The sequence below is a fragment of the Coptis chinensis genome, chromosome 4 (genome assembly GCF_015680905.1).
Source record: "Coptis chinensis isolate HL-2020 chromosome 4, ASM1568090v1, whole genome shotgun sequence".
In the NCBI taxonomy this organism is placed as follows: domain Eukaryota; kingdom Viridiplantae; phylum Streptophyta; class Magnoliopsida; order Ranunculales; family Ranunculaceae; genus Coptis; species Coptis chinensis.
The window spans coordinates 4,861,602-4,884,796 of NC_141459.1; the positions used below are offsets into that span (position 1 = coordinate 4,861,602).

Below are 23,195 nucleotides of genomic sequence, written 5' to 3' on the forward strand. Positions count from 1 at the left end.
ATTAGATTTGTGAATGATTTCGAAAAAAAAAGGTGTTCTTGAGAGTGATTTTGGCCCAAAATTGGTACTAGACCAATTTCTTGTTAAAATAATAACTCTATGATCAGTTTGGTTTAACTACCACCAGTCCTGAAGCCAAACTCAGATATTTTTTGCTTTGGGCTCCAGCCCATAACTCTATGATCAGTTTGGTCTAACAACCACAGGTCCATAGCCCCAGAACCCCAGTCCCAGTCCCAGTCCCAGTCCCAGTCCCCTTGATATATGGGAGTACAAGCCCGGCCCAGGTAAACTGAAAACGCATACACTGATACACATTTGTGTGGTTAAATTGTTGGCACTTGGAAACCACTATCCCACAACTAATCTATCTCAGAATGTTCTTAGGTTCAACACTTCAGCGTCAATACGAACCTTTAATCCTTTCTTTGTGAATCTTGATCTACTACAACGTTATGAGATTTCTGAACCGCACAAATAACATAATATATCCACATTTGGGATGAGCCATATATAGGTACACTTTATACTTGTACCTACAGGCTTTTGGCTTGGCCAATGTGCATCTAGCAAGAATACAAACTTAGATGTCAAGTATAATTGTTTTGTTTCATGGATTAATACTTTGTAAGAAGAATTAATCCAACTTTAAAAGCTGGATTCTGATTCGTAACTGAACTTACAACAATTTCTTTATTAGCGATCGTAGTTTCAAGTTAATCCACTGTAACAGTAGTAAAGTTAGCATCAATAAAGCTACAACTGTTACGATTACAGGACTACCGGAATCGATATAAGTTATGGAACATAAGTAAGTAGCTACCATTGAAAGAACCGCAATGCGCATTGGTGCCTTCAGAGGGGATCGTCTTGTAAGCACAGTGATCATGGCTATGGAAGTCATGAACCCTATTGAATTCATAATCGACAATAAAATTAAAAATGCCAGATAGCCTTTACTTAGAGCAGAGCTGATTAGACCATTATTTCCGTTCTCGCTGAAACCACCCGGAGGACTAAGTACAACTTGAAAGGTAACTGTTGCGATTAGTACGGCCACCACCATGAGTGTACTTCTGGTCTCGCTTGGGGAATTCTCAATCTCTTTAGCCCATTTTTCCATAGGAAGTCCTTGGAACAATTCCTCTAAAACAATCATTGGTTCTATTGAACTATTGGAAGTAGTCCGAGAAAGGGGAGTTGTTATGGAAATTACTGTATCATGAGCTCCTGCTGCACCCACGCGTTGAAGAAGATTTTCAATCTCCACATTGTTGTGTTCGTTGATAGAATGTTGCCGCAGGACATCCAATGCAGTCAGACCACTTGTGTTCGTCATATCTATATCCACCACTTCGCAGAAGTCATTGCTTTTAAGCAATAACTCTATGATCTGTAAAGAAAACGTGCTAATTATTTAGAGTTTGGTTTTTTTCGCTCAATCCTCAATTTTAAGTACATGGATGTTTTCCATGAAAATTGTTGTTTTACAGTCTAAACCTGCAAAGCTAATGTGAAATTGCGTACATGATATCAGGAAGACACGTGTTTGACTAGTGAAAAACTTAACAAGACAAAGTAACTCCACTTAACAAAAATGACAAACGATTAAATGTGAAATGTTCGTGCTTCTTACCCTTCTTCAGTGAAACCACTGCCACACCAAGATTGAGAACATTACTAATTTACTGTAGCCAAACTTTAGAAAAACGTGTTACTCAAATCAATATAAAATATGGAGCATAAGTAAGCTGCATCCATTGGAAGCAAGTCTTTGAATACAAGAATGCTCTGAGAACTTGAGAAGGAAGCTCATTTGAAGCATAGTTGCAATTGCTTCTTCAACTTAGTTAGGCCGATACATAGTAGGGCGGCTATGTGTTGTCATCTTAAAAATTGCTATATAGATAGTTCAGTTAGTGCATTTAGACATTTAAGACATTTTACTTTCATTACTGTATAAGTTCAATATTACTGCCGAGGGAGTGAGTGTTCTATACTAAAACAGGGGAAATAGGCCACAACTGCCCAGACCACACTGCCTTAGTGGCTAAGTGCCATCACTGCCATGGATTTTATAAAAGGGAATTGACACTGTTAAATATAGTTTATTAAAAACTAGTACTCATTGGAAATATGATTTACGGTAAATTCAATCTTCCTGCAAGCAATCAAACACATCACAAGTGTGCAATTGCTTGCTTATCTTTTTAATGGAGAAAACATGTTTTTAAGCAGTTAAACAGTTATATAAAATAATTTTCACTCCAATAACATGTTACAGGGACTTGTGTTACTGATAGGACAATATGAACCGAAAATCTGTTTGCTGGAGAAAAAAATAACTGTATCCCCCGAAATATGACCATCCTTGGAGAGTAAATTTTAAGCAAGCAATCAAACAAAGAGACAGAATGAAAAATGAAGATATGAATTATTGCATTTACCTGGAACTGTTTTCTATAAGTTGCAAGATGTAATATAGTATTCCCTTCATTATCCTCCCAATTCACAATCTCCTCTCCATTCTCTGCTCTGAACCTTTTCACCAGTACCTCAAACACTTCTATCTGATCATACTTCAAAGCCAAATGAAGAACAGTCTCTTTTCTAACAGTTAAAGCTCTTAAGCAATCTGGACTACAAGCTAATAACAATTCGCCAACAACATCAACTCTCCCATTGATAACAGCACAATGAAGCGGTGTTCTCCATTCTCTTCCTTTAATAAGACCCAGTTCATGATCAAATTCTAAAATCTCTCTTACCATCTTTATGTGCCCTTCTAAACAAGCTAAGTGAACTGGGCTATACCCCTCAGTATTTAGTTTTCTAATGAATGATGGCTTCAGATTCAGTAACTCCATAACAAAACTAGTTTGCCCAGCTAAAGCAGCAAAATGGAGAGGAGTTTGCACAAATGGAAATCCATCGATATTCTCGAAAAGAAAAGGATCTAGAGAGAGTAGTTTGTACATGGTGTCTATATCTCCTGCTTGAGCAGCATCATTCAATCTCTCACCCATTGGAGAGATAGGTGGAATTGTATGTACTAAAAAATTGATGACAAAAACAAGTGGAGTCGTATGTACTATATAATATGTATATATGATCTCAGAACTAGTGTAAATAAAGGTTGCTGGAGATTGGACGGATGGTTATGTATTTTACACCAGACTGAAGGATCAAGGATGGTTCATTAATTGAAAACAGGCCCACATTTGCTTGACTTCATTGTAGTTCTGAAGTGTTATTAGTCAAACGTAAACGTAAGCTTAGAAAATGGTGTTCTCACTGTAAGGGTGGAACTTAAAGTAGGTCCAGCTGAAAGGGAGTATCGTGAAAGTGATCTTTAAGGGCTTGGACTTTGAACAAAGTAGCATTCCTCATTTCCAAAATTCAATTCCATGAAGATGGGAGATTGAAAACCTTTGAGCAATTCCAAATGATGATTGTCTAGTTTTCAATCTCATGATTTATATAGAAAAACCTATAAGCTAGAGATCTCTCCAACAGGCAGGACTACCAAGGTTGAACAATGGGATTTCTTTCTTTAGAGAAGTTGATGATGAAGAAAGAGGGAAGAAAAGGTGATGATGAAGGGGCAGAGAAAGGGATTGATCGCCCAATTCAGGGTTTTGGCGGAGTTTTTTTTTTTTTTTTTTTGGGCAGGCAACAAGTAACCTAGAATGGGTTAGGACTTAGGAATTAGGATTCAAAGACGGTATTTTCTCATGGAAAAACATGCGACGGTGTATCATTGAGACTAGTGCTATTGCATTAAAATACACGTTCATTCGATGTGCATCTTAAAGTTAAGAAATCTTAAGGTGAAATGTACACTCATATAGATTTGACTAGATTTGAACCCGGACATACGTCGGGATCTTTTAGATATCTTTCAGGAGGTAAAAGAAATATTTTATTATAATAGTTTTTATATTTAAAAAGTTTATAGTCTAATTCAAGTACAAAATGTGTGGCTCTTTCGCGTAAAACTCCTAAAAATATAAGCAACTAACCCAACCAATGAGGCACTAACCCACTACTAATTTTAATATCATCACTTGACGTTTCCAAGTTGAAAAAGAGTTTACAAAAAAAAACTTTCAAACCCATTATGCTTATTATTGTGACTTGCATTGCTTGGAAAGATAGTCTGCCGCCAGATATGTTATCCCTCCAAACCCCAAAAACATTGCACGTATATATTGGTCCAATTGCAGTTTTTTCTTTAGACATGCCCCCTACTTTGACGTTTGATGTCGGTCAATTAGGTTTGACTCTCATTAACCGTTAGTCCAGGTTTCCATTTTCTTCCAATAAAATAATAATAATATTTTATTATTGCATATGGAATAGAAATTATTGAGGGCATATTCGGCATTTCATCATAGGAGTTTTAGATTATTTTTTTTTTTATTGGAAGAAAATAGAAAACATGTACTAACGGTCAATGAGAGTCAAATCTAGTTGACCGGCATCAAACGTTAAAGGGGGGGGGGCATGTGTAAAGAAAATTAGAGGGGGATTATGTCTAATTCTCGATTATAATTTTTTTTTTTTTTTTGGTGGGGGGGTATGTCTAAAAAACCCTATTTGTTTGTTTTTAAATACATTTTTAGTTCACAGTAATGTGATATAGGTAACGGCTCAGTTGTTGACTTGTTTAAGTAACACTGATCGATGCTATAAGATGTTCTGAGAAGCCCATTCTTTTTTTGTCGAGATTTTTAAACTAATAGGTCAGATAAATTGTTTATGTTCATGTGTGGACCTATTATATTAGAGAAAAAAAAATGTTTTTCAATCTTTATTGTACTTGATCATGTGTAGTTGTATATCACTGTATCACTATATTAGTTTATTATATCATTGTATATTTGTTTGTATGTTGCTTTGAATAATTAATATACATGCTCCAGTTTCTACATCCAAAATAAGGTCAAATTATTAATGAGGTCTTACTATCACATTTTAATGATTCAACTACATTGTCCAGATAATTTAGATATATATCTCAATCCCTGTCTAGATGTTGTTCTTAAAACCGCCACATAAAAATGCCCATGTGTGAAAACTATAATAGATTTACATGAATTTCCAACCTGAATTTCCTAGCACCTTAGAAAGCAGTGGAGGGTTTTTATAATTTTGGCAAGTCTTGTGCTATTAGTATTAGAATTTTTTTGTCAAAAAAGTTGGGAGAACTTTTGGAAGTTTCAAGTGTCTTTGCTAGTGTCAATCAGGTGGAATGACACCCGGCTTGGCAACAGTCTCAACTGCGTGCCTTTTGCCAATTGAACGGAGTACACCTATCCGTGAGTTATAAGTTTTAAGGAACTTAAGCTTCTAACCTTAATGTTATACCCCTCTTTGCAGAGCTTTTTTCTATATCTGGCCTTCACTTTGCATGGATATTAACCATTAGGTTCCCCTAGTTCAGCATGGGTAAAGATTATTAGGCGTAAGCATCTAAGATTAAGTATGGTATCAGAGAAATTGTTGAAGACTCCTGCACAAATTGCTTTTAGTTGGGGACTCCAAATGGGTAACAGTGTGCTGCCTAAGAGGCATGGATGATAGAGAATCTTTACTGCTTTGATTGGTTAATTCCTGAGGACTCTTAATTTTGTGAAGTTCTCTGAAATTGAACAGGCAATAACTGATCTCTTGTAATACTTTTATGGAATTGTAGGTAGATTTTGTTCTTTGCGTACTCTGACTACACTTAATCAATCATTGCATGTTGTCCACTTATGCATATGAAGTCATTTATTATTTCTTATTATTCAGAAAATAGGATCGAGGGGTTGAACTGGATTTGATATGTACCATTCCAATACTAGTTGGTTATATTTTGTGTGTGTTTGGTATTCTTGAGAATAGTATGTTGGTAACCAACATGTTAGTTATTCACTTGTGCTTATTGACTCGTCTTCTATGTGTTCGGTTATGCTTCTGGTGGTGTTGCTCATAAAATTAATCTATAATTTCTAGACATCAAAATTACGTATGTCGTAGTAGGTAATACTATTTATGTCTTGATGTGGTGGTCAGACACTATATATTAACTTTGTTTTTTGTTTCGAAGTAACTGTAAACTTACCAAATGGTTGCATGACAATATTTTGATGCATTGAGTGAGAAGGTGTTGCAAAAGATTGGTTTGGAAATTGATATGCAAGGTAATGTCCATATAGAGTCTAATTCAACAACCGACTTTATAACTTAGTTATCATTAAAAATGATTAAAAGTTTGGCTTTTCATGAACGACTACCATGATCCTCGGTTGACTCTTCTTCAATTTCTAGTTCTTCAAAATCATCAACCAATTTGTATGACTACCGAGTCAGGTTCTTCTCCTACCATATCGAATAGAACATGCTGAGGAAAATCTTCTTCATGTAAAACCTGCCCGATTTAGATCGGGAAAATCGTACGAAATTTATGAAACTGTGTGGATTTTATGAAACCGTGTTATGGGCTCGAATCCTTAGTCATATGTCTCCCTTGTTTGATTTATTTTCTATTTTATTGCATTTCATATATTAGAGGACCTATATTTGTATTTAGTCCAATAAAAAATGATTCTATCATTGATGTATATGCAATTCAATATGGATCGATATATACCACATATATATGCCTCTCTTACTCTCATTTTTCTCTATAATTTTTTATTACTTGAACGGTCGATTTTTTTTTTTTGCCTTATCCCTTAGGCTAATAAGATTTAAACTTCCCCTATAGATCGAGAGTTTCCTAATATGAACACAAAATGTGATGTTTTAGTTAAACCCTTCAATATATAAAAGGTTTTAACTACGCATTTGGTAGCAACTCCTGACACCACACGTGAACACCCCAACTAATACATCACAATTAATCTATGTGGGTACAAACTATAGCAAACACTTATAGTAGTAAGAACTTATAAATTATAATTACAAAATATTCAAGTTCTTTTATCTCCCCCAGTCCCCTTAATATTGAACTTGATAGCTTAATTCGAAATTTTTTGGCCATCTCAACAATTAAGAGTCTCCTTGTGTATTTGCCCTACTCAATTTATCTTCCTCTTTATATCCTTCTTATAGATTTTGAATAAATTATGGCATTTTTCCAAGTTACAGTTGGTCAATCTCATCACCAGCGGTATTCTGATGGCCACCTATCAATATTTCAAAATAAGTATTTATTTGGCCCAAGTGTGTTCTATGCTCCAATGCTTCTATCATTAGTCTATCCCATGTGTCTCATTCCCCAAACCCCTTTGAAGTCCAAGCAAAATTCCCATTTCCAGTCAAGGTTTTTGTGATGTTATGTCAAATGTATTCTATGTTAAGATGGAACCTAGACACGTACAGAACATAGTTTTTTTTTTTTTTTTTTAAATAGTTTGCATGTATTAATATTCAACTCAAGCTCTTTGATACATTATTCCCCCATCATATCTTCCTCCACTACTATATTTAGCTCATACAGAAGAGGAGGAATGCTATAAAAGGGGCCTAAATCCTTAATAGTACTCGACTTTGCCAACCAATCAACGATTCTATTCCTCTCTCTATACACGTGAGAGACTATCACATATTCGAATTTCCTCATGCACATCCTGATAGATGCTACCATATCCAAACAATACCAAGGGCATTCCTCTACCCTGTTAATCACTTATACTGTCCTTTTGGAGTCAGATTCTACCATGATTTTCTTACAATTCATGTATAGAGCTGCAAATAAACCAGTTTCAATGCCTTTGAGTTCTTGAATAATGAAAGATCTGAGGTTAGAATTTCCCATATAAATGATCAATGGGGCTCCCTTGTAGTCTCTTAGTACCCCACCATAGCATGCTCCTTCTGCATTTACCGCTCCATTTGAGTTGATCTTCACAGTGTCTTCTGGTGGTTTTGCTATTGTCCTTGAACTGTACAAAACATAGTTTCTAGATTTTTTTCATGATTTTTCGACAAACACACAATTTCTCTAATTGAGTCCTATTTTGTGTTTTTCTATTATATAGTTTATCTAATTGACTCATACACTAGGCAGCACAACTCCATTTGCTTAATTATTTGTTCCGATCAAAAGGTTATTTAACTGGCAATGAGGTCATTTGGCCACAAGCCCACAACAATAATGATCTTCTTTTATTTAATTCCAACATGAAATATCAAAATCTATTCACAGGGGCGGATGGAGATGTCTTGGTGCCAAGTCTTGCTTAATTCAATGCAATGGTCATTCTTTTACAACTTTGAATTTAATGATCGAGTGTGTTTCATTTTAAGTCCCATTATACACATTTATTTTGGTGGTGTCAATGCCTACAATTTTATAACGACATCCTCTCACTCAGATTTTATGTTTTTACTTATACCTAAATTGCTAATACCATTGGGGGTAAGATAATGCGTATGTGACATGTTTGTGCTGTAAATAGATAGTCTTAGAATAATAATAATATGAAGTCCATTTATGTTGTTGAGAATGGAAATCAAGGCATATTTAACATTGTTATTTCCATGATCACCGTGTTATGTTAGTTTCCGATTAATTTGTATTTTTTTTTCTACTGTGTTTTCATGGTTTCATTGCATATTATCTATTCTCTCCGAAACTTCCAATTATTTTTAAGATTTTTAAGAGAGAGCTTCAGATTTACGTATTTTGAGAAAATAATTGCTGAGTTAAACATAATTATTTTTATGGAATTTGTGTGGTAATTTTTTTTCTATTTTTGATAAAATAATAGCTAGTTAAAAATAATTATGTTTTAGAAAATAATTGTACATACTAATTTGAATTGCACTTAAGTTGGGAGAGTTGTACTAAAAGAGTACGTCTTGTTAAATGGCTTATGTTGATATTTAATTCCAACATTGAAGAAAAATATATAATACATAATTTGTGGGGATAATAAGATCGTGTTTCCTATTTTTTAGGAAATAATTGATATATTTTTTATAATGGGAGGAATTTGTGTGGTAATTTCTTTCCTATTTTTGATAAAATAATTACTAGTTAAACATAATTATATTTCTGAATTTATGGAGACTAATTTGAATTGCACTTAAATTGGGAGAGTTGTACTAAAATAGAAAACCACGTGGCATGGTAAAAAAGTATTGTAAAAAACCACGTAGGAGAGAGAGAAAAAGAGTTATCTCTCATATTAGAATGCCACGAAAGAGAAAAATCTCTCATAGAAGTCTCTACTTTAATATATAGATAGTAGATTTGTCAAGGAGATGCACTCGTGGAATATAATCTAAATTCACCTAAATATTACCTCGTGTTACACATTTAAATCTTGAACGGACGAATGTGCTGTATCAGATAATATCTTCTTTCAGATGATGCATGAGGAGGTCATAATTCCTTTCCTTAATGCTCCAGAAAATCTGAGCCTTGGCCAGTGAGAGCAGGGAACAAAACATAGTGACGAGACTGTTAAGTCCCAAGTGCTACTTACTAGTTCAAAGTTCAAACACGAGAAAATGGTAATTTCCCGGAAAAACCATTATTTTCCACACGAAAATAGTGGATCAACTTGGCCTTTATTCGATTTCGGATCATGGTGATCTTGGCAGGGCCATAATTCCTTTCCTTAATGCTCCAGCTCAAATTCGACTCGGACAAAAGCACATTGGAGCAATTTGGTGCAGAAAATTGTGCCTTCTTGGCTCAGAGCGAACAAAACACAGTGACGAACTGACTAGACTGCCAAGTCCCACTTCAAACTCCGAATCTTTTGCAATATTCTATAGTGATTTAATCGGGCAATCATCAAATTGCATTTGGCAGCCTCCGCCCAAGTTTACAACTAAGTCCAACAACAATAGCCCAATACACTCTCCCCCACCTCAACGCATACCGGCTACCATTTTTTTCAAATATTTTTAGCCGGTATCATCTCTCTCGCAAGACTGAACCCCAAAAAAAAAAAAAAAAAAAAAACTTCGAGTTTTATGTCCTATTCATATTTCGAGTGTTAAGTTGTGAATCAACAATGGAAATTGTAGTTGACGATTTCACCCAATTCGAGTCATGTCCCGTTTGAATATATACTCAAATTTGGTTGGGTTGATTAAACTTTATTAGGTTGATTAAATTTGATTGGGTGGAATATTGGGTTGATTAAACTTGATTAGGGTAGAATATTGAGTTGATTAAACTTGATGATTTCAAACTTGATGTTTTTTTTGAGTTTGGGTGAAATATTAGGTTGATTAAACTTGAGTTCGAGTTTTCCCAAGTTTGATAAAGTCGTTTCGAGTTTGAGTTTGAGTTCAAGTTTGGGTTGATTAAGTGGAAGTTGATTTTTAAAATGAACATCGTGATAAACAAACTGAATTTTTTAAGTCCAAACGACCCATCATATCGTATAGCTAAAAACCCAAGAGCTTTGTCTCAAACGACACACGCAGACCGCTTGAGTGTACATCTACTATCTATATACTAAAATAGTGAAAGATTTTCTCTCTCTATGTGACACTCTAATATGAAAGATAATATTTTCTAGGAACCTCTTTGGAGAGTTATAATATATTTTAATTCTTATATTTTGAGAGTTTGAGTGTATTTCCAATTTTTATATATTTGATCAAATAAAAATAATTGCTAAAAAATAGGTGATTTGTATAAGGTAATTTTCTATTACGAATCAAACATTTTTAGTATTCAAATTCTTATATATTTTATCAAATAAAAAAAACTACTAAAAAATAGGTGATTTGTAGAAAAAATAATTACTAAAAAATAGGTGATTTGTAAAAGGTAATTTCCTATTACGAATCAAACACTTTTATTGTTCCAATTTTTATATATTTTATCAACTAAAAAAATTGCTAAAAAATAAGTGATTTGTATAAACTAATTCCCTATTACAAATCATACACTTTTAGTGTCTATGATAAAACACCAACTTATTTCGAATATATCTTTAATGCGGTCTCAAAAACATTACATATATATATTCTTTAGTTAATAACTTATTATGGGGTGTAAAATAAGTTTTCGGAGGTTCTCCACATTCTCTAAGGATTATGTGAGATATACCAAATTAGAACACTCAAAATGTTATTCACATAACCCTTTTATACACCTGGAATTTGCATTTGTTGTTAGTTATTAACTTCTTAAGAAATAGACCAATATACTTTCTGAGTAAGTATCTGAATACCCATCACGCACTCTCACATTTTTAACATATGCACTTTTATTCATTTTCGTTTTTCTTTCTTGGATCTCATCCTGATTTTCAAACACATGCAGGCTACAATATGATAATACATATTGAAAGTCTAAACCTGTAAATAGAACACCAGCTTATTATGAATGGGTGCTTTTATTTACACATTTGATTTATGTTTCTTTGTATGACATTGTTTTTTTAGACAATCTAATGATATATCTAATAATCATCTAAACACAACCTCTCACATATATACACTCGAACACTCAATTCAGAAAATGTCAAAGTTAACACAATATCAAATGTCAAGGTACAAACTCTCCCAAGTTCTTTCTCATTAATATAGAGAACTGTGCTTCTATCGGTTTAAGAACACTATGAAATGATCGGACGATCACCGATAGTCATATTTGGAAGACATATAGATGTAATGCATGGTTATGCACTTATGCATGTAATGTTATTTTTCTATTTAATGTATATAAAGCAATAAAGTACGTTTACATATGAATCCATAGAGTTTTTTTCTATCACAATGAGCTGATTATAACAATATAGATTTTGTATTAAGATATCATCGGAAAACACAAAAAACTCAAAATGGTAAGCAAAACCTTAAGTATATGTACTTAACTAATTTCATTTATAAACAATACATTAATTTTATTTGAACTGAATATATACAACCTTCTTACATTTCATTTTAGCTCCTGAACAGAAATTAGAACTGACTCTTATAACAAATACAAGATACAGTGAATAAAATCACTTCATTCAAGAGCGAGGATTAAATTAACTGATCGAGGCGGATGTCTTTGGTTTCCTAAGTTTTGTTATTTTTTTCCCCGAGTACAAGAAGATGGGATAGTGCTAAAAATAAAATTTTCAAAATGTGTGATCATTATGAGTACAGGAAGATGTGATAGTACTAAAAGATATGGGTCAGGATGCTTATAGAATGTCCATATCATGGAGTAGGATCCTTCAAAGTATGTTTTACCTATCTAACTTAATAAATGGGTGTGGATGCTTATAAAATGTTCATATCATCATGGAGTAGGATCTTGCCAAGTTGTATAATAATATAATGTCCTATATGAGCTACTCTTGGTATTGCATAAAAAAGCTATTATTAAATTTGTATTGTGATGACCATTTCAAAGCGATGGAACTACAATTGAATTTATAATAGCTCAACAACTTTTATTTGATACGCAACAAACTTTGGTTGCAAAGAGAGCCACCTAAAAAAAATTGGTTGTAGGAGTTTTAATAATTTTGGAGTAAAATATATCGAAGTTTAAAAATTATTATGAGTGTGTCTACTGATAATTGATGGATGATAATTTTTTGGTCCAAAAGAATGAAGAGTGTTTGTGTGAAATATTGTTATACTTATTTTTGTAGCACTTTATTGATACCGTCAAACTTAACCCTTCCAACATTAGTGCAATATTGGAATAACTTTGTGGTACTATTTCTTCATCCGAATTTTGTTTTGCAATGTGCTTACATAAACATTGAGAATATATAAATCAAATATAAGAAACAAGGAAAAAGGTGAAATAAGATAGAATATTTAAGCATTTTTTGTAAGTTCAAGATGTATCTTAAAAGCTTCAAGTTTGGAAAGGAAATATTATTTGAAACACACACTGTTATTCCATCTATTTGATTATTAGGTTGTTCAAATCTGAAAATTAATAGTCATTACTCATTTTACCCATCCAATCTTACATTAACACTTTGACATGTTCACATTGATGAAAGACATAGAATGACATGATCTTGTATGTTATTCATGTTGGAATTGAATAAGTATATTTTTGATAAAAGGTAAACCAAGATGCCACCTTGTCGGCTAGGGTGAAAGGAAACACTTTCAGTTTAATTCAACTAATCAAGATACGATAATTCAAACTACGGAAATACTAAATTGACAATATGATAATGAATTAGGGGAATTTGATTCCATCTTGATTCGACTTAATAAACTAACGAAGAAATGTCGTAATCCGAATCTAAATGCTTTCGCATAACAATTGAGTGTTTATAATCCCTAATTGTTCATGGTAATTTCTACCAACTAACGACTAGCATGTGAAGCAATCAAACCCATTCTCATGGTGAACTAATTACTTTCTAGAATAGAATTGAATATTATGAACTATTCTACGCTAACAACAATCAAGTTTCATCAAGACTTCTTCAAAACCCCTCTAATGGAGGTTTTAGCCTTAAATCATTATACTATCACTTCTAAAACAAGAACAAATAGAACAACTCATTATTGAATAAATGATTAAACTTATAAATCTAATTGAACAATAGTATAAGATTCAAAATGAATTAAAACTGGATTTAAAACTAATTTAGAATTACAATTACGATTAACTAATTATCAAATTAAGACAAACTAATTATGAATTTAAGACAACTAAAGCTAAATAAGAATTGAATCATAAACTAAATTGAAATGAAAAACAAATTCTTATTTATAAAACTAAATATGATTCTAAATAATACTCATTCTTTGTTCTAAAACTAGTCTATTGGAATGAAAACTAATTCTATGAAAAAATAACTAGATCTAAACTAAGTTCTTGGATAATTGCTAAGTAAAAAATTAGATACTTAACAGCTAAGTCTTTGTCTCCCATATGGAGGAGACAAGATCCACAAATTTGTGCATGGGCTGAGGAGCCATGTTTTGGGTCGGAAAATCGAGCCCAAAACCTTATTACTTCAGTCTACAAAGGGGTTTTCAGTTGGAAATGACTTCAACAATATTTTCGTCCAATTTTGCTCCTCTGATTGGGTAAAGGCTTAGACCATTAGAAAGCTCGTTCCGAGCCGGTCATTTTGAGATAAGGTAGGCCTAATTCCAAGGTCTGAGTTCAAAGATACAGTTTTCGGAAGTTCTCACGACTTTTTTTGACTATTTATTTTTGCTTTGACTTTGACTTTTTTTTTTTGACCGGGATTTAAAAAGGCTTTTTCTCCTTGAATCTTGGTCTTTTATCATAGAACTTTTTAACAACCAATATTTGCTTCTTTATCTCGCAAAAAGGGACGATTTTCGCGCATTATTCGACTCCAATGCCCGAAATACACAAGAACACGATAACAATACTAACTCTTACTTATTAATCACATAATTTGTCAAAAGCGATATTGTTAAAGGGGTTAAAACTACAGTTTTTGGCTCTTATCAATTTTGTGTGTATACAAACAATTACTTAGAAAAAGAGAAAATACTTAGGGGAGTATTCTAAGTAGGTGAACGTATTTTCTTGAAAAAGAATTTTTTTTGTATTCATCAATTCATCGTAGAACACCTTAATGTGATAAATTTTTTCAAGTGGGAGTAATGTATTATTTGAGGATATGGAAACAATCAATCTGTTTTAGTGATTTGATAGATATTTTAGTGATTTATACACATTAGTACGTAAGTCGAGCAGTAATGATTTAGCGCTAAATCACCATAAATCTAAAAAAACTATTATACAAGCTAGATCGAGTTTAAGATAATTCCATTTGAAAATTATGGATTAATATCCTAAACCACAAAGTGAGAAGAGACTATCTCTGATCCCTTAGTTTCCAAGTATTTATGCACCATAATCGCTGCTCATTAACGTATTTCGGTTTATTTTTAATAAAAATATATTTTGATTCGAAATTTTGTGTGAGACATTTTGGAAAATATTTTCTAGACACAAAATATTTAATAGATCCCAGGCGTATGCGTGGATCCAAAATCTAGTTCAAACTACATGGCGAGATCGCTTGAGTGTATACTCAAACGACATGGGGAGACCGTACACTCAAACGATTCGAGAGTTTTGTTATAGTGAGACCGGTTGGATTGGTTGTTGGGACTAAACTTTGATGGCAAAATTATAATATGACAAATTTGTAATATATATATTTTTTTGGGGTTGCCAATCGAATTTGACGAGTGCTCAATACAGGACCATTCGTTCTCAAACTTGACATTGAAAAATTCAAAATTTAAAAAATTCCACCATTTCATTCGTGCGGCTAAAAGATTGTTCATACACCTGTCATTCCAATAACTCCAAAACGTCCAAACCATCCTCTCATTCCAATTTCCACCTGATTCACGTTGCAAAAACATTTGTCCAAACAAGTAAATAAAACCCAAACCTCTACCCATTTCGTAATTCCACAAAAAAAATTAAAGAAAGAAACAGTAGGTAACGAAGCGCACGCGAAGTTTCGAAATAGTAAGCAAAAAAAACTTAATAAATAAAATAAAATTCTCTTTTTCTCTTCTGTTCATTCCAGAATTTTGACCAATTCATCTCTAAAGGTACCAATTCTAATCTTAATCGATTGTATATTTGTACATAAGTTTTGTAATTGTAGGTTATGATGACTCACAACAAAACTTTATGTAATTGTTGTAGGTTTGATGCACCGGTAGTTATGAGAATTTTATCTACATATAGTGCTAGGTTTTGTGTTATTTGCAGTAGAGAAATTGAAGTTGAACTGTTTTATTTAAGAGGGTAAGAAGATGCCACCTAATTTTGCAAAGCTGAAGCTTGCATTTCGGTCTGGGTTCAGCAGACCAATTAGTGGGTTACAAGGAGGTTTAAACAACTCTTTAGGGGCTCTTCTTGAGCAGGGGAAGTTCTTGTTTGGAGATTCTGGTTTGTCTTTAACTGTACCGTTTTCGACTCTAGCTCAGGTGCAGTCACTTTTGCGACCCAGTACGAGATCGGACTTTGATGTGCTTAATCAACAAAAGAATTTATCTTTCGTTGAAGCACTTTCTCGCACGTTTTCTGCTCCGCATTTACGCCTCTGCGGACACCATATTGATCACCTGCTATCAGGACCTCCACAAGTTTCCCCTGAAAGCGTACTTCAGAGACTACCCTCGGCGGTGGCCTGTGATTCGAGAGCCTTATTGAGTGATCTCTGTGTTGAGAACTGGAGTTTGAAAGATTTGCAACTTTCAAATCAAGATTGTCTTGCATACAGCCGTAAAAGTATACAAAGTTGCAGTAAATTAAGCGATAATTTGTTAAATAGAGGACCATCCAACAATAAGCTGCTTCAGGGTTTGTTCTACGACTCGACAAAGAAAACTTGCAATTCCCATCCATTTTGGTGTGCCAAGGGTTATCATTGCTCGGCTTCAGTTTTTTATTCTGCTGGGGCTGCACCTGATGTTTCCCTTGATGGATCTGCACGTGAGGAACAACAGCTCAGAAGTTCTGCAGTTCCTGCTGACCCGTATGTGCTCACTTCTCATCTCTTTCTTCTATAGTCTTACTTTAAACCCCGTTGTTTGTTTGTTAGTTTTGAAACCGTATTATTACTAGTATAACTGCATAGCAGTGGGGTGTGAGCGGAACAGTGCATTTTGTTAATTATGTGCCTTTAAATACCTTTCACAGGAAATAAGCATTTAAAACACACAACCATGACTGAAAATCCACTTAGTGGAGGTTGTTTCATACCTGAAGCAAGGATTTTGTGAATTCTGATGACACTGTAGATATAGAGCAATCCAAAGGGCTAGGGAAAAGAGCTGCAAAAAGGTTTGGCTGCACATTAACAACGCAAAAAACCAATCAATTTCCTGTTTAAACTTTGAAGAAACCATGTGAGGGAAGATAAACAATCTAGGCATATCTGACGTAGATAAAAAAATTATTAAGAAAGGCACAAATACAGTTGGAAAACAAATTGATTACTTTGGAATCTAATAGTGTGTACAATTTTGGATAAATAGATTCTGCCTTGAAAATATTCGTTCTAGTTTGACTAAAATCATGTAAGTTGAGACCATTGTGGGCCTTTCACTGAATTCTCCATTTCTTTCAGCATTACTTCTGGTGACAAGATGTATATACAACTAAACAATAACTTTATAATGCCTACCAGGCCTTTAGGACAAGTCACCTCGCCTAGCACCCCAACCACACCAAACTTACAGTCTTAATGCAACCACAAGATAACTTCATTGTTCCTAGGATACAAACTCCATGTTTTCTAGATAATATTATTTATTACATCAAACTCAAACATAACAGATAATATTATTTATTGCAGCATACTGACCTTTACATTACTAGGAAGAGTCCACGACGTAGTCAAAAGCTAACATTGGCTTTAAAGCTAAAACAGCCACTGCGTGTATGGCATAACTGTAAAAGTAATAAAATCCAAAAAGTTATTGAGTAATATTTGAGAACAATGGGATAAAATTTAAATCACTCTAAATTAAAGTTATAGATTAAATATTTACGAAAAATGAAAAAAAAAAAAAAAATACTAGTCATGACAAAGCAAATTTACATTATCGATTAAATAATTTATTTTAAAAAAAAAGGATATGAATGAACCTGAAGTAGCAGAGAATTCCGGAGTCGTTCTTTCTTTATTTCTTTTCCAGTAACTTTTTAGAGTGAAGAGCTCGAAATGGGGAAAGAAGAAAACCCGTTAGGAGGAATCCAATATTTTTGCTGTTGAGTGAGAGAGAGCGCGAGTTAGGGATTTGGGTGGGTGAAGAAGAAGGAGAGAGAGATGAGGAGAGAGAGATGAGTTCGGGGGAGAGAGAGATATTGGAGAGAAAGAGTATTTGGCGAAGAAGAAGAGAAGAAGATTAAGGACAACATAAACCTACCAAACATTATTTTGGGCCACGTACCCCAACCCGGTCCAAGAACGTTTGCTCCGCTTACTTGATTATAATTTTTATTGTATGTTATTTTTTTAATTTTCCCCCTTTTGCATATTTTAGCATTTGGTCCTATTATTGATTAATCATTTAGATTTATTGTATATATTATTTTACTCTAATACATTTGTGTATTTGGTCAAGATGCATATTGAAGGCTGTGGAATTATGTCGTCCCAATGCTATTGTTTTGGCATTTTTTATACTTTTTCTTTAGGTGCAAGATTGTCATAGTGACATGTGCACATTGGGTGCAATTGGTGCTATTGCCATGTGGGGTATGACACGAAAGTGACATGTACCTTAGTCTGTGTGCCCCAAAGAAATACATTTTTTTTTTGAAAAAAAAGAGTTAATAATATTTCTAGAAAAACATTCGAATGTCCTAAAAAAGGGCTAAAAATGGTACAAATTTATGTATCATGAAAGAAAATTGAATATGATCATTAAATGCAATTAACTCAGCATAACATAGCTATAAATCTATAGCTCTTAAACTTACTAGTGTGTGTGCACGTGAGTCACATGTTATGTAAAAATTATACCTGATTTCTCTAACAATCAAAAGGTTATATGGGCCGATTATGAATTTGGTTCTTGCACGTGTATTTGATTTTGCAAATATTCTCATGTTAGTGTAACATGTATAGTTAGATTAGTGGGCCCTTTTTAAGGAGAAAAAAAGGGAAAAAAAAATAGAGGTCTGAACAGATTTGGCATGGCTTATTCAGCTAGCTCCCCCACGCCACTTTATAAGTAGAATAGATAAACTTAAAAAAAAAAATGATGTGCAATGATTTTAAATCAACAATTTGAGAAACATACTCTAGTGAATATATATTAATAATAAGAAACATCACAAGGCATACAATACACATTGACAAGTCACAACTAAACCAATCCATGGAAAGTTAACTTAATTGCCTTGGAAAATTCTGAACGAGGTTAAAAGAAAGTTAAATAAACTCATAATTACTAATAACAAATAAACTTATTGTCTTAAAACATAAACTTGTATATCTCCCTGACTACTATTTTTATCACCATAACCTTCAAAGAAAGTTTAAGCCCTAATGTGATAGCGTTTTTTGTACATACAAAAAGAGAATTAGGGAGACAAACAAAAATTTATGCAGACAAATGGTTTTCTGTTGTGTCAGAATATTGCGTCCGTGGTGATCGCAACTCCCACCATGGGTTGAAAGTTTATGAAACCCAGGTCGGTGGTAACAACTCTCACAGACTTACCCACAATGATTGTGTTTGTTTCTCCTTATCAAGGTTTATAACAACGCATCTTAGGCTCAAGGCGCTTGAGGCATAAACCTCAATCATGGCTTAATGACAAATTATACTTAATATTTATTTTAGTTTTTGAAATTGAACAATTTTCCATATGAACATGGTCATTTTATCCAATGAACAAAGATTGAGGATGGTCACGAGACGAAATAGTATAATTTTTTGAAAAAATTAAAGGTTTTAGGATCTTGGGTTACTCTGCCATTGAGGCTTAAGCCTCAGAGTGCTAATCTCCCAAAAGGCTTGAGGTGCAGGTCATGGTGTAAGCTTCACTGCCTTTTTTAAACATTGCTTCATATCATTGAGACTTGCACTTAAGTACTTGTACTGAAATGCCATTTTGAGAGCTACGTTTTCTGACTGGCTACTGCGCCATTTGACTTTAATGTTTTAAGTTGGCATTTACTACTAAGGGCATTCCCAATGCAGGTAGCTTTGATGGGAAATAGACCATAGTCACCCTAAACTCCTAAAGTCCTCCAAAACAATGCCCCATTGCAATGGTGACTTTGAGGGTGACTACTTACCATGTAACTTTGAGGGTAGGAAGTGTTCCTACGAAAGTGACCAACTTGTGAACTCCGGACGGAATGTTTTATTCCGTCCCGCGTGTTTCTTTGATATTTTTTCATTTTTGTTCTTTCGGACAAGATGTTTCATTCCTTCCCGCATGTTTTCGACATTTCAAGCAAAAGAGTTATGTTTTTACTTCCAAACGGAATAAATAATTCCATCCAAAATTCAAAAGTCACATTTGCATTGGGCAGCACCTTGTAGCTTCTCACCAAGAGGGTAATTACAAGGGAAAATTGTCCTATGTGGCGCCTACATGGCAGGAAAATATTGCTACCTGCATTGGGAATGCCCTAAGGGTGATGTGAGCTTGTTGAAGAGTTTCAATTAAGTGAAATTGGTGATTGATGCTTTTTATTTGGTAGTATACAAGTATACATTAACAGGTTGACAAGTTAATAATTGTTAATAAATGCATATTGTGTGAAGGATGTTCTACACTTTGAAATGGTCTGTACGCAATAAGAAACCCAACCACCCCTTTGGAAATTCTGTCAATCATAGTATACACTTTTGTCCCCAGTTTACAGTTTCAGTATGAAGAGCACAGTTGAAGAATCAGAATATGAAGTGCTTTCCAAACCTTTTGGGCTAACTTGTGTTGCTTGGTATGGATACAGGAAGATTGTAGGTGACAGATCCCTAAAGTTGCTATCAGGATCATGTTATCTTCCACACCCTGATAAAGAAGAAACTGGCGGAGAGGATGCACATTTTATATGCGTTGATGAGCAAGCAATAGGCGTGGCAGATGGTGTTGGAGGCTGGGCAGAGCTGGGTGTTGACGCTGGACAATATGCTCGAGAACTCATGTCTAATTCTGTGACTGCGATTCAGGATGAGCCCAAAGGTTCCATTGACCCAGCTAGGGTTCTGAAGAAAGCGCATTCATGCACAAAAGCAAAAGGATCCTCCACGGCATGCATCATAGCTCTGACAGAACAGGTAAGCCTTTTCTTGTTAACATACCTCAGATTGTCTGCCTCTGTGGTCCCAATCGTGTGGCTGTAGGTTAATCCTGCATGTCAATAAGCGCACACATATTTACATCTGTGGTTTTTGAAGGGTGATCATGTCCGAGTTGTACGCCCAAAACTTTAGAAATCCTTTTCTGGGTGTCTGTGCGGAGCAGAGGGCGCCTGCACCCATCTGTGGCCTTAGGGCCATAAGGGAGAGAGGGGGCAAAGAAATATAAACTAAGGGAAAATATCAGTAAATTAGGGCACCCTAGTTTAGGTAAATTTCTCCTCTAATAAGCGGTACCTGAGGTACAGTCAACATACTATATCTTTCTTTACGATACCAAAAGACCAAAAACATTAAACATTAAACTTGTCGTACCAAAAGTTATTTGGTTTTTTTTTTTTTTTTTATTCCCAACCTGAACCTACTAACTTTGATGTTCGGTCTTCCATTTTACAAAGGAAAAGGGAAATGCAACATGGAAGTGTACTTATTTGTTATGTTTTTGCGTGTGTTGTGTTTTGTTAAATGCAGGGCATCCATGCCATTAATTTAGGTGACAGTGGATTTATAGTTGTTAGAGATGGATGCACCGTTTTTCGATCCCCTGCGCAGCAGCACAGTTTCAATTTTACATATCAATTGGAATGCGGAAATGACGGAGACCTACCAAGCTCTGGTCAGGTCAGTTGTTTTTCCATCATATTGTACATTTAAAGGCATATGTTTCCTAGTATGCTAGCTTGTTATTCCACTGCATGCCGTGATTCAACTAGTCATGTAATTTTATCGATAGCAGTTTTTCGTCCGTGTTCCATTTTCATCGTTTTCTCATTATCCCAACTACTGGTGTTCACAACACGAACTAACTTTGCTGCATCTTTATCAAGGTATGCAACATGTTTCTTTTGGTAATTAAGGGAATGTGGCCAAATATGATGCATGCTTTGGTACACCTAACAACCCTGTTTCTTGTTTTAATAAACTAAATTTGGTCAATCTGTTGCTATATTGGATAACCTAGTTAAATATGTTCTCATGTGTCATGCTTGTCTGCACTTGTTATATCTTTTGTCTTGTAAATGCCATTGAAGTGCATGATAGTGCTTCGATAATTGCTCTTCATTGCATCGTAGACTGATAGGATTGAATCGTTAATCACTTGTATGACACGGTGCAGTGTATTCACATCTTCATCATGCAGCATTAGAGATTACATGGTCCTTGATTGTTCTGTCTGTAGCTTGCTGTTTTTATATTATAATTAGGGCTGTCAGTGGAAAAAGTTTAACCTGGGCTTGGCAATTGAAGGTCTGCAAAATATGGGAACATGCCCAGCCTAATATTGTATTTGCATTTCTGAGCTATATTCTAATCGGCTTTTACTTGTACTCATCTGACGTTACAGGAGTTTAAGTGTCTGAATGTTTACACCCCCCTCTTTTTCTAATCTTTTAAGCATAAGATGATTTAGGTAATGCCATTCTCTTTTATCTTGAGATTTGTCCAGTCTGTTACGCTTGTCTGAGTTTGTATCTTTAATCAGCATTATACGTAATAAAAATTAATGACCTTCCGAGTGACCCCTTCTTTGGTAAAAATGTCTATTCAGGTGTTCAATGTTCCTGCTGTGTCGGGGGATGTCATCATTGCTGGTACAGATGGACTTTTTGACAATTTATACAACAACGAGGTAACAGCTGTAGTCGTCCATGCTGTCAGAGCTGGTTTGGGGCCGCAAGTGACAGCTCAGAAGATAGCAGCTTTGGCACGCCAGCGAGCTCAGGACAGTGACCGGCAGACTCCATTTTCTACTGCTGCCCAAGATGCTGGTTTTCGCTATTATGGTGGCAAGCTTGATGACATTACTGTAGTTGTGTCGTTCATCACAAGTTCCAGTAGTGTGTAGTTTCTGCATTAAATATATCTTCAGTTATCTCCATTTGTATATACCGCATAGACTAAGGTTTTTTGTCCTTTTTCAATTACTAGTAAAAGTTGCACTGTATATGCAGTTTCCATGCACACAGAGGGTAGTGTACCCAGAGATAATGATATTCAAGAAATATTTTGGTACAAAACTGGTCTTTGGCGAGGATGATTTTGACATGATGAATATTTTCATACTAGAAGAGCTCTTTTTTAACCTTGCCAAATTGAACTAACGGTGCAGAACAGCATCCATTTCTTTTTGTTTTAAATTCCAAATTGAATAATTTTCCAAAGTTACAGGTAAATTTTTAGCTTGATTTTCTCCCTTGTTGATTTTGGATTCCATGTTCTGACTGTGATTTGCTTATCTTCATTTTCTCAACCCTTGGGTAAACGACAAACAAGTCAAAGCAAAGTGTGACAAGGTTTTCATGCTTTCATCATCATCGTCATCAAGTCATGCCCCACTCGTTATTTATAAAAGTCGTAGACGTAGCTAC

At 34.5% G+C, this 23,195-nt stretch overlaps 2 protein-coding genes across 3 annotated transcripts; one reads left to right on the top strand and one right to left on the bottom strand.

Moving 5' to 3' along the window:
• Positions 1-670: 670 nt before the first annotated feature.
• LOC147501377 (ankyrin repeat-containing protein BDA1-like) lies at positions 671-3,143 on the bottom strand. The gene is made up of 2 exons (XM_086606423.1): positions 2,448-3,143; positions 671-1,393 (listed from the first exon to the last, which is right to left on the bottom strand). The coding sequence occupies exons 1-2, from the start codon at positions 3,024-3,026 to the stop codon at positions 680-682; spliced, it is 1,293 nt and encodes a 430-aa protein (XP_086462549.1). The 5' UTR covers positions 3,027-3,143; the 3' UTR covers positions 671-679.
• Positions 3,144-15,396: 12,253 nt separating this feature from the next.
• LOC147501378 (putative protein phosphatase 2C 55) lies at positions 15,397-22,844 on the top strand. Of its 2 annotated transcripts, XM_086606425.1 has the most exons (5): positions 15,397-15,543; positions 15,641-16,475; positions 20,421-20,745; positions 21,298-21,447; positions 22,376-22,844. In XM_086606425.1, the coding sequence occupies exons 2-5, from the start codon at positions 15,751-15,753 to the stop codon at positions 22,670-22,672; spliced, it is 1,497 nt and encodes a 498-aa protein (XP_086462551.1). In that variant the 5' UTR covers positions 15,397-15,543; positions 15,641-15,750; the 3' UTR covers positions 22,673-22,844. The 2 variants fall into 2 exon arrangements, with proteins under 2 accessions (XP_086462551.1, XP_086462552.1); XM_086606426.1 differs by lacking the exon at positions 15,397-15,543 and having other exon boundaries at positions 15,556-16,475.
• Positions 22,845-23,195: the final 351 nt, after the last annotated feature.